This window comes from Trichechus manatus, unplaced genomic scaffold (assembly GCF_000243295.1).
Source record: "Trichechus manatus latirostris isolate Lorelei unplaced genomic scaffold, TriManLat1.0 scaffold00255, whole genome shotgun sequence".
NCBI lineage: Eukaryota > Metazoa > Chordata > Mammalia > Sirenia > Trichechidae > Trichechus > Trichechus manatus.
The window spans coordinates 2,116,491-2,128,800 of record NW_004444191.1 but is presented as its reverse complement, the minus strand read 5'-3'; the positions used below and the strand labels follow the sequence as shown (position 1 = coordinate 2,128,800).

Sequence of the window (12,310 nt, the reverse complement as noted above, 5' to 3'; positions counted from 1 at the left end):
GTCTGCTGTCTTCAGGACATTCAGTAATTATTTTCCTCATTTACTGATTGTAGATTTGTTTGTTTCATCCTGCTTTTTTGTTTTATTTGGTTATGTCTGAGCAGGAGGGTTGTGAATTCTTTTCTGTTTGCTCGTCCGTAGCCAGGATACTTTTCGCCTCCTTCTCCAATGGGCAGGCTCAGTCGCTCAGATATGGTATAGCATGGCAGGTCCAGCTGAAGGGGAATTTCTGGGATGGGTTGTTTGTGGCACATACTAGAGCTGACAGGGCAGGTTGGTGGAAATCAGTGCAGGGCAGGTTCTGGTAGGCTGTGCCTGTGCTCCTTAGGGGTATGATGTTCAGCACACAGTGCAGGTAGGCAGCAAGGAGGGGGGAGATTGTGATGTGTGGAGCTAAGATGGGTATGGGAAAGAGGAGAGAGAGGAGAGAGGAACAGGAGCCAAAAACATACAAACAAAAAAGAGTGCTAAGGGAGCTTGCCATTGGAGTGCAGAGATGAGAGACTGAGAAATGGAGAAAAACAAAAAGAAAAAGTGTAAAAGAAAAAAATGAATAAAAAATTCAGAAAAAAAAAAGAAAAGTCCCAGGGATCCCACTGGTGTGGGTGTGAGGGCTGGGGAAGTTGCTTCCAGGCTGTGAAGTACAGCCTGGCTAGAATGGGTAGAGGTGTCACATAGCGCCAGGTATTCAGGAGACAGGAAGAGAAGATATGTATAGAGAGACGAGAAATTGATAAATGAAGAAAGAGAAAAAGAGAAGAAAACAAAACAAAGAAACCAAAAAAAAAAACCAAAAGAAAAAAGAAATGCCCCCAGGGATGCCACTGCGTGAGTGCGCAGAGTAAGGGAGTAGCTCCCAAGCCGCGCGGCACTGCCCAGCTAGAAGGGGCTCCCAAGTCAAGAAAAGAAAAAGAAAACAAACAAACAAATCAAAACAGAACAAATCAGAACAAATAAAACAAACAAACGAAAAAACCCCGGGGGTCCCACCATCATGGCAGCACAAGCCAGGAAGTAGTTTCACAGTCAAGTGGTGTTTCGCAGCCTTTCAGAAAGAAGCAAAGATGGCACACAGAGCCAGGTATTGAGAGAAAGGAGGGGGAGGTGGTGAGAGGTAAGGAAGAAACCAAAAGAAGCAGAAAAACGCAACACCAGCAACCAATAAATGGCACTCAGGGAGCCGGCCAGTGTGGGCACGTGGAATCCACGCAGCTCCAGAGTGAAGCCGGTGCTTTCCAGCCAAGAGACTGTGGCCGCAGGAAGCAGAGGAGGCCGAGTGGGGGTGAAGAAGGGTAGAGGGTGGGAAAGCGTATATCACTGGTTACCGGTTGTTCTGTCTCCTGCTGGAAGCTCCATGAAGCTGCTTTCTTGTACACCCATTCACCGATCTCCGACAGAAGTCCAAGATGGCAGCTCTGTGCTGCGGTAGCTGATAAGGGACCTCTGCATGTATCCTCGCTCTCTGTTCTCTGTCAATTTCTTATTCCATTCGCTGCTTGGCTGAGTTCTTTATCTCTTCATTTGATGCTTAAGTTTTCAGGATTGACGTATATCTCTGTTTGACTTAGTTTTTTGGATGTTTGCTGTGGAGGGACAGCGTGGTGCTTCTGTCTATAGCGCCATGTTGCCTGGAAGTCCTACTGCTATTTTAAACACCAAAGATATCACTTTGAAGACTAAAGTGTGCCTGACCCAAACCATGGTATTTCCAATCACCTCGTGTGTATGGGAAAGCTGGACAATGAATAAGGAAGACCAAAGAAGACATGATGCATTTTAATTTTGGTGTTGGGGCAAAGAATATTGAATAGATCATGAACTGCCTGAAGAACAAATAAATCTGTCTTAGAAGAAGTACAGCCAGAATACTCTTTAGAAGCAAGGATGGGAGACTTCTTCTCACATACTTTGGACATGTTGTCTGGAGGGACCAGTCCCTGGAGAAAGACATCATGCTTGGTAAAGTAGAGGGTCAGTGAAAAAGAGGAAGACCCTCAACAAGATGGATGACACAGTGGCTGCAACAATGGGCCCAGACATAGTAATTATTGTGAGGATGGCACAGGACTGGGCAGTGTTTTGCTCTGTTGTACGTAGGGTCGCTATGAGTCAGAACCGACTTGATGGCACCTAACACCAACATAATAACTAATTATCAGATGTAAATGTTAATGCTATAGAGCAACAAGGACAGGCTAGAAATACACATAAGAACTTGTGTCAAATAATTCACTTCCTATGTTTTTGTGTGGCACAGTGGTTAAGAGCTTGGCCACTAATCAAAAGGCTGGCAGTTCAAATCCACCAGCTGCTCCTTGGAAACCCTATGGGGCAGTTCTACTCTGTCCTATAGGGTCACTATGAGTTGGAATCAACTCGACGGCGATGGGTTTGGTTTTTTATCTTTTGTTTTGTTTTATATTTTTGTGTAATTTGATTCTTTCATGTTTGCAGGATGGACTAGTGTTGACTTCAAAGTCAAACATCAAGCTATGCCCTATTCTTCCTTTATACCTCGGTGCCAGTGGAGCTCAGAACATAGTCAGTGCTCAATAAACATGAAAAAGAAGGCAGGTAGGGAGGGAGGAAGGATGGATAGATGTGCTAGTGCTATACGGGCTCACGTTCTCTATGACTTCCAGTGAAGGCTCTTTGGTTTGCTTTCTAGATGAGACCTTCTGCCCCTGTGCACCTGGTCTTTGCGCTGTCCCCACAGGGGCCCTGTGCGTTCCCTTATACACGTTTGGAATACCCTCCTCCCCGTCTACACCCTTCTCTGAGCTTTATACTACTCTCCCTTTTGCTCAGTGTGCCCAGCCACATGGACCTTTCATTCAGCCATTCAACAAGTATTTATTGAGCACTTATTGTGTGCCAGGCACTGTTTGAGGCACTCGAGGTACAGCAAGAGACACAACAAAGTCCCAGATCGCACAGAGTTTATGTTCTAATTGGGAATAGGAGATAAAAAGAAATAAACCAATGAATACAAAATATAGTCGTGTCATGAATACCATGAAGAATAAAGCAAGGTGTGGGGTGTGAGTGAAGCACAGCAAGCTATTTTAGGCAGGAGGGACTGGGAAGTACCCTCTGGTGAGGAGACGTTTGAGCAGAGACCTGAAGGAGAAGAGAGTTTTGGTCTAATCTTCGAACACTGGGCTCCTGCTGCCTTGGGGTCTTTGCACTGGTTGTTCCCACAGCCTGGAAAGCTCTTTCTCCAGATCTTCCCTCTCATCATTACGGTTTTAGCTCAAATGTCACCTCCTCAGAGAGGCCTTCCCTGACTGCCCCTTCCCCCCATCCTCTGTCATGCTCCATTATGTACCTCAACTTCTTTTAGTTTCTTCATTGTACTTTCTGAAATTATTTCATTTACTGTCTACCTTCCCCTACATTAGAATGTAAGTTTCATGAAAGCAGGCGTCTGTTCATTACCATGTCCCCACTTGATAAACACTTGTTGACTGAGTGAATGAACCTAAGCTTCTAAGCCCATGTCAGTCTGCATATTCCATGAGGCTCCTCCTGACTCACCAAGCACGGAACGTGGGCTCTCTAAACTTCCGTCGGCCCCGCGGTACGCATGTGTTACCTGGATGGTGCCTTTTCCAAGTTTACATGTCTTCCAGCTAGACCACCAGCCCCACAGGTGGACACCAGACCCCCTGGTTCTTCTATCTTCCTGGATCTCTAGCACAGGGCTTCAGAAAGAGGTATCTGTCAACTTCCTAAGAGCAGAACTCAAAATCTTTCAACGATTTTTTAATCATTCGGGAGTTCCCGGGTCATGCAAACGGTTAACACGCTTGGCTGCTGATCAAAAGGTTGGAGGTTCAAGTCCACCCAGAGCCACCTGGGGAAGAAAGTCCTTGCGATCTACTTCTGAAAGATCAGCCACTGTAAACCCTATGGAGCAGTTCTATTCTGACACACGGGATCGTCACGAGTAGAACTGACTTGATGGCAGCTGGCTGAGCCCTCGCAGGGAAGAGTGAGTCAGCAGGAAGGCCGGGCTCTTGTGGGCAACCTAAGGTCGGCTGGATGGAAGCCCCTTTCCTCCACAACGCTCTAAAGTTCAATACCATGACCACCCACTAGGTCAGGAAATACACCTGTCTGACCCACAATTCATCTGGGGCTTGAGACTAAGAACATCATATTGATCCAGCTCATTAACTTTAAAAATACAAACAAGCTCTGGAGCAAAGATTAATGGTTGCCTTGACCTGGCTGGTTTATTTTTAGGTGTCCCAAGCCCAGACCTAATACATAATGCACGCTGTAGAGGGGTAGCCTAGGCAACCAGATACACTGCTTTTTCCATTAACAAGGATGCCGGCTCCTGCAGGGAACTGTAAAAGGTGTGTCACATAGTCATAGCCTGCTGCTTGGCAAAAATGAACAGTGGCAGAAAGGAGAGTGAAGGCTCATGTTTTAAAAGTGAGAAAGGCACCCTAAAAATCACTACTTCATTAAAAACCAAAAACGCTATTTTATGACTTCAGTCCAATATCATCTGGCTGAAATTCCAGATTGGTGCCCTTAACATAACCGGGAATAACGTTAAATCACAGGGCAGGGAAGGCGGTGGGACAGAGAAAGGGGAGAGAACAGAAATTAGACATAAACTGAAGGTTTAAAAAAAAAAAAACTGATTTACCAATAAAATGATTCTCATGAAGAAAATGTAACAACTTTGAAAAGTGGTATCACGGTAAAGGAAATCACCAGAAGACTGCATCTTTGCCTTGATTACAGTTATGTAAGCCAAGTGCATAAATATGGTCGGTTATTAAAAGGAGATGGAAAATTAAGAGCAGATTATTTTGGGGAGAATAAGGCCCAGATGGGGATCATTTAAATTTTTTTTCTTTCTTGCATGTCTATATAGTGTTATCATAGTGTTAGTATCATTTTCAATAACATTTTTATCAAAAATCTCCAAAAGTACAGATTATTCTCCTTAAATTGCCAGAGAGCCATCCAACCCACATGCTTGAAATAAGTATTGGTTTTAATCTTCCAAGATTTAGGTTTCACTAGCTGTGTGAATGTGAGTAAACTACTTAATTAAAATTTAACGGGTCCCTAGTTTAAAAATCATTTATAGACTATTTTCACCACAATAAAAAAATTTTTTAAATCATTCATCAACAAGTGGTTGACCGACTTTAACTGTGTTTTGGATTCAGTGTATTCCAGAGGGGAAGACTTCCAGTCTCTCGTCCATCTGCCCGTGTGGTAACAATCTCAGGCCACTACCCCCTGCCCGGGGGAACAGCCAAGAGAAATGTCTCAGAGGCCACAAAGACTCTGGCTCACGCCCTTGTTCGGCCGTGCACAAGCTCTGTGACTTAGTTTGGTCACTCTGCCTGAGGCTCAGTTTTCTCATCTATAAAATGGGATGAGGTTTAAAGGAGAAAATAATGTACAGGGTGTGGGATAATGCTTGGCATATAGTGTGTGTCCTATAAACGTGTCCTTCCCGATGTTTGTGCCAAAGACAACAAGTAGTAATTTACGAATTAAATGTTCATTAAAATGTCAGGATAAGCAAGTGTTTCTTTGAAAAACTGATACTTGACCCACTCGGGTTCTTAAAAAAAGAAGCACAATTATCTCGCGATGCCAAGCCACTGGGATGAGTCTCCCCAGGCACGAGGCCTTTCTGTTTGCTCCATAAAAATGCCAAATGCAGGCTCAACGACAGGGCAGAATACAAGGACTGGGCTGACTCTGGAAAGGTCCGTTTAAAAATTGAGACCTGGAGAATTGTGGTAAAGAAATGAAACAGAGCCCTGAGGCTTTCGACTGCCAGTTCACTTTGGCATTTCCTGGGGAGAACCAACTCTTGCTTCGCCACAGCAGATGAAGACTCAGTGGCCCAGATGTTTAGACGGCTAATATCCTTGGTATCTCACTCACTTCTATCACGTGCTTTAAGTGAGCCTTGCCAACGATATATCTGTATGTCTCCGTGTCTCCACATCGTCAGACAATCAGTACACCTTTTCTGTGACGAGGCTATTCACCAATAACAAGCATTTTATGGGGCCTGCTTTGTATGCTGGGGATCCAAAGGTTGCAGGTCCCTTGTGTTAACAGCTTACCATCCCTTGATAACCGTGATCTGTCCCCTGCACGGTCTGTGCTGGGGTCTGAGGGTCTCCCGTCCCACCCCTCCGCAGGTGCGTGGTGACGAGGGCAGGAGAAGCAGGGAAACCATTCCCCCTATTCTCATCTGGCTCTGCCTGGCCTCCCAGAGGCCGCTGGAGCCTGCAGGTGAGGTTTGCTGCACTAGCTTTGGAGCAGGGTGATAACATACCTCCACCAGGCACCAAGGAACCTTTGGAGAAAAAAGAGAGAAAAGAGAGAACTACCCGCTTTGAAACCTAAGTTTGAGGTGTGGGCAGCACGCTGACATGTATTGCCAGGACTATGAATGTGTCCAGCTGAGGTAACAGGAACAGACAAGAGCTCAGGTCCAGACCGGCCACCAAGGACAGGAAGGAACAAGAAGGTGTCTTGAGCCCCGACAGGTAGGGTGCAGCATCCAGGGCACCCTGGTCCTCATTCTTGGGGAAGGGGACTTGTTTTTTGCCTGGTGGAGCTACCTGCTGGATTGGAGGCCCTGGGCCTACGGATAATGTCTACAGTGAAAGGTCGTCTAAGGCCTGGAAGTGCTGCCTGCTGGACTGGAGGCCCTGGGCCCACGGATAATGTCTGCAGTGAAAGGTACTCTAAGGTCTGGCTGTGCTGCCTGCTGGACTGGAGGCCCTGGGCCCACGGATAATGTCTGCAGTGAAAGGTACTCTAAGCTCTGGCTGTGCTGCCTGCCGGATTGGAGGCCCTAGGCCTACAGATAATGTCTACAGTGAAAGGTTGTCTAAGGTCTGGCTGTGCTGCCTGCCAGATTGGAGGCCCTGGGCCCACGGATAACGTCTGCAGTGAAAGGTACTCTAAGGTCTAGATGTGCTGCCTGCTGGATTGGAGGCCCTGGGCCTACGGAAAACGTCTGCAGTGAAAGGTAGTCTAAGGCAAGGCAAGGGTAGAGGCACTGGGCCTACCCCTAAATCAACATAAAGTTATAAAGAAATTTTTATTTTGAAAGAAATGCAAAATATAAAATTATGTGGAAATGGCTTATGTGTTCTGTATAATTAAAAAAACAGAGAGACAATGAAAGCATTAAAACTGTATACAAGAACTCTACGCATCTAGTTCCCAGGAACGGTTGCATAACTAGCCATTTTACGCCACGATTTACCGATTATATAAATTCGGTGCATTCTTCCTTAGTGGATGTGACACTAAGCAAATGTCCAGGACTTCAAAGTGGTCACAAGTAAATAAGTTCAACAATTTTTTACAGCATTTGACTGGTCTTAGCCAAAGTCCTGTTTGCTGGCTCTTCCAATATTATCAACAATATTACATCAGTATTATCAACAGTGTTCTTGATGTTCTAATTGTATATGATTTCTTGTCAGCAGTATAAGGAAGGTCATAAAATCTGATACTGGTTTTCCCTGAGCTCAGGAGAATTCTGGCTCCACCAGCAGATCCAGCTGCTGACAGCTTCAGTGCAAACCTGCCTCTTAAAGATGCCTAGTGGGCAAATGGCCAGTGGAGGTAAAGTTGAGGGCATGATATCAAATCACTGTCTTGTAAATGGAATTAATTTTCTTGACACCTCTTCATTTGTCAAGCCTGGCCACAAAATTCCTGAAAGGCATGGACATACGATGCTTCTAGTTCCTAAAGAAGGTATTGCTCCATAACCTGATGGACTATGGATGTCCCCACAAGTCTTTGAGACAATCATTACCAAAGATATACAAGAAATGGTGTCTATAAATACACACCCAGCTGTGTAAAGTAGCTCAAGGTTCTTAGTTTTGGGACTCAGTTTGTAAAAGGGAGGTAATAATGCCTGCTGTCATCTGCTGCTGTCCAGCTCTAAGGCGCAGGAGTCAAGCCAGTGTCCCTGGCAAGTCAGGTCAGTCAGCAAGTGTGCAGCTCAGCTGGTTATCCGCCAGCCTGCACTCATCCACCGTCTATGCAGCCAAAGCGTTTCTATTGGAGGTGGCTGAAAGTCACCACTGAATTCTACAACCTCAAACACAGAACAGTCAAAGACACACTGATACATAAACCAAGTGGGAAACCAAGAAAATTCCTGAGAGACTGGTAGACCAAGGAATGCACGAAGCCTTATACAATAGCTACCGAGAAGCCTGAGGGGTCCAGCCTACTAAAACAGTTTGTGAAGTCCTTTTAGCAATGCCATACACACACTGCAGATCATTCCAAACGGCAAACTCAAGAGCCCTGGCTCGCCTGCATTCATTCATTCATTCATTTATTCATTCACATCTTCTCCTGCTCCTAGCCCACCACACGCTCCTGATTTTCTCCTACTCACTGGATACTCCATCTTGGTTTCTGTTCCTGGAGCCCCTTTCTCTTGCTGTCCTCCGAGTGTCTGAGTGCTGCAGGCTTGGTCCTCAGTCCACTTTTCTTCTCTATCCACACTCACTCCCTGGGTGACCTGACCCATCAGTACCCAGATGACCCCTAAATTTATGCTCCCAGCTCTCACTTCTCTCTAGACTCCAAACTAGTATATTCAATTTACTTTCACTTTAAAGACAGAATTTAAAAGACATGCAACAAAACACTAGAACAACCAGAAAAACCTATCAGATGGAGCAAACCAAAGTATTTCCCGTATAACGTGCTTGTCTGAGTTACGTGACTGTGCAATTTATAATCTGAGCACTTGGAAAAGGCCTGCATAATTTTTTGTGTTTCACACGTAATTGGCGCTGAACTATGCTCAACCCTCTATATGCTTATCCACGTAGTCCCCAGATCTTGAAAAGGTTGCGTATCAAAATCCCTCTTGTAAATTGACATTCTGTGTCTTGGGATGCGTTAGAGAAGTCTGGCCAGGCCATAAGAATCTCCAACTTTCTCCCCAAATCTCCATTTCTTTTCCTTGCCACTGATGCCAGTTTAGTTCAGGCTCTCAAGGTCTAGATTATTTCAATCTCAACATAAAAGGTCTATCGTGAAAACATTACCTATTAACAAAAAAACAACCACACCCATTGCCATTGAGTCTATCCTGACTCATAGTGACCCTCTAGGACAGAGTACACCACCCCATAGAATTTCCAAGGCCATAAATTTTTACAGTAGCAGGCTGCCACATCTTCCTGCTGTGGAGCATCTGGTGGGATTGAACCGCTGACCTTTCGGTTAGCAGCCGAGTGCTTTAACTACTGTGCCACCAGGCCTCCTGTCATTACCTATAGTTCATCAGAAATATTATCTTGCTTAGCATAATTTTAGTAACTACTTATTTTCTCTGATTTTTAAGGCCCAAGCAGCTAAAGCTAATAAATCTCTTATCATTGGAAAGAAAAACAAGTCCTGTTTTATAAATATAAATAGTAGTTACCTTATATTTCAAAAATCTCAGAATGGCTCTTGGTTCTCTAGAAAAATCTACATACATTTCATGATAAAATTAATTCAAAGTTTCTTCTTTGGACAAGCATTTAATGGACAAAATACTCATTTGTAATGATGAAAGTATTGTAAATAAATGGATAAATACCCATAAAAATTAAAACAACTATTTTAGAGTTCAGTGGAGACCACTGGGGAGAGATAGTTAAATCCCAAACCTAAACATCAAGAGACAGAAACTCAGAAGCTGAAACCACTTGAGGGAAAAATTTTCACTTTCAACTGTCCTGAGCAACACTGGGGTCTGTCCTCTGGGGCGTGCAAAGATGTGTTGCTCACACCACACGTGAGACAAATTCATTAAACCCTGCACTAAGATTGTGAAAGCTTGGAAAGAAATAATACCCCCATTTTCTTTGAAATTGAGTTGGAAGGAGAATATAAAAACAAAGCTGTACAAGACGCAAAAAATTAGAATTAGAATGGATTCATTTCTGACTTCAAGTTTCAATCTTGGGACAAACATATCTAGACATTACTTAAATTATCTGTATGATACAAATTATCCCAAAGTGTCCTTATTCTCGAGTGTCTGATTAAAATTTATATTATGTCAGATACGTAAAGTTTATTAATGTCATATTTTAAAAGAACACATTCGAACGTTCCTCATTCTGTTTTAGACCTTGAGACCACTGACTCTCCAGACCCTCTGTTTGATCTGAGAACCCTACAGTCATTGGAAATTTGCAATCTTGACTCTGCTCACCTGATGTTGGTTCAATAGTAAAGGCTTGATGCGCCTGAATCAAAGCCATATGAAACTCAAAATCTACAGGGCAGCTGCACTGCAAGGGAATAACGTAATTCTTGCTGCAAAAGAAAAACAGGAAAAATATTACTTTTCTTTATAACCAGCTCTTTCGGTAACTTGAGTTACTTAAGTCACATAATAAACTAGAATAGTTAACAGCCGACACTGACTAGGAACTAGTCTAAGCATTTCCCCATGTTAACTAATTCAATCCTCACAACAGCCCTATGAGGCCAGTGCTATGATTATCCCCATTTACAGGAGAATAAACTGAAGCACAGGGGAGGTTAAGTGTTCTGCCTACAGTGACACGGTTAATTAGTGGCAGACCAGAATTTAATGCAGGTTGGCTATCTTTGGTGCCAACACTCTTAACCATTGTCCTTACTGCCTCTCAATACTTGTGATGGTTAAGACTGTGTGTCAACTTGGCTGGGCCATGATTCTCAGTGTTTATAAGTGATCACCGCCATGATGGGATCTGCTGTGAGAAGCCGTCAGTTGAAAGGGAGCTTCATTGGCCGTGTGGCCTGCATCTAAATATAAGGGGACGTTCTGGTGTTTGCCTGCACCAGATCCTGTGGCTGGCTCCTGCTCTTTGACCTGCCGATCCTGGGTTTGTCAGCCCCTGCAGCTACGTGAATCAGAAGAAGCCATGCGGTCTTGCTTGCCGATCTTGGGATTTGTCGATCTTCACGGCCTGTGAGCAAGAGCCCTGCTCTCCGACCTGCTGATCTTGGGTTCGTCAGCCCCTGCGGGTATGTAAATCAGGAGAAGCCTCTATCCTGATCCGTGGACTTGGGACGTTTCAGCCTCTACAATCATGTGAGCCATTTGCTTGATATAAATCTCTCTATATATGGATTTATATGCTTCAGTGGTTTTGCTTCTCTAGAGAACCCAGCCTAGGACAATATTGGTAGGTTTATTCTATGGATACTCATAGTGATAGGGAAAAGGCAATCTCTTCCATGCAAGCAGGTCTCAGGGAACCCAGGAAACACTGAATAAACAGGCCTTACAGAAAATCTCTCCCACGCATCTGTCAGTTTGGTCGATGTTCTACCATTTCAGGAGGTAGCATATGATCAGGAACTGATGGTACTGAAGGAAGAAGTCCAAGCTGCACTGAAGGCACTGGAGAAAAACAAGGCTTCAGGAATTGACAGAATACCAATTGAGATGTTTCAACAAACAGATGCAGCACTGGAAGTGCTCATTCATCTATGCCAAGAAATTTGGAAGACAGCTACCTGGCCAACCAGCTGGGAGAGACCCACACTGATGCCTGTTCCAAAGAAAGGTGATCCAACAGAAGGCAGAAATTATCTAACAATATCATTAGTATCACACACAAGTAAAATTTTGTTGAAGATCATTCAAAATACAACAGTACGTTGACAGCGAACTGCCAGAAATTCAAGCCAAACTTAGAAGAGGACATGGAATGAGGGATATCATTGCTGATGTCAGATGGATCATGGCTGAAAGCAGAGAATGCCAGAAAGATGTTTACCTGTGTTTTATTGACTATGCAAAGTCATTTGACTGTGTGGATCATAACAAATTATGGATAACATTGCAAAGAATAGGAATTCCAGAATGCTTAATAGTGCTCATGAGGAATCTGTACCTAGATCAAGAGGCAGTCATTCGAACAGAACAAGGGGATACTTCGTGGTTTAAAGTCAAGAAAGGTATGCAACATCTTATAAAGACAATGCTCTACATTCTACCTTGGTGAGTAGTGTCTAGGGTCTTAAAAGCCTGTGAGTGGCCATCTAAGATACTCCACTGGTCTCATCCCTTCGGGAGCAAGGGAGAACGAAGAGAACAGGATACAAGGAAAAGACTACTCAAAAGGACTAATGGACCACAACTACCATGGCCTCCACCAGACTGAGTCCAGTACACAGAGATGGTGCCTGGCTACCACCACTGACTGCTCTGACCAGGATCACAACAGAGGGTTCTGGACAGAGCTGGAGAAGGATGTAGAACATAATTCTAACTCAC

At 44.2% G+C, this 12,310-nt stretch overlaps 1 protein-coding gene across 1 annotated transcript in view; it reads right to left on the bottom strand.

The window, feature by feature from the left end:
• The window catches only part of CFAP221 (cilia and flagella associated protein 221), a 154,211-nt gene that overhangs the window by 70,978 nt on the left and 70,923 nt on the right, over positions 1-12,310 (bottom strand). The window contains exon 7 of the mRNA XM_004389683.2: positions 10,250-10,353. Coding sequence (XP_004389740.1) covers positions 10,250-10,353 — 104 coding nt within the window. The remainder of the gene's footprint in view (positions 1-10,249; positions 10,354-12,310) is intronic.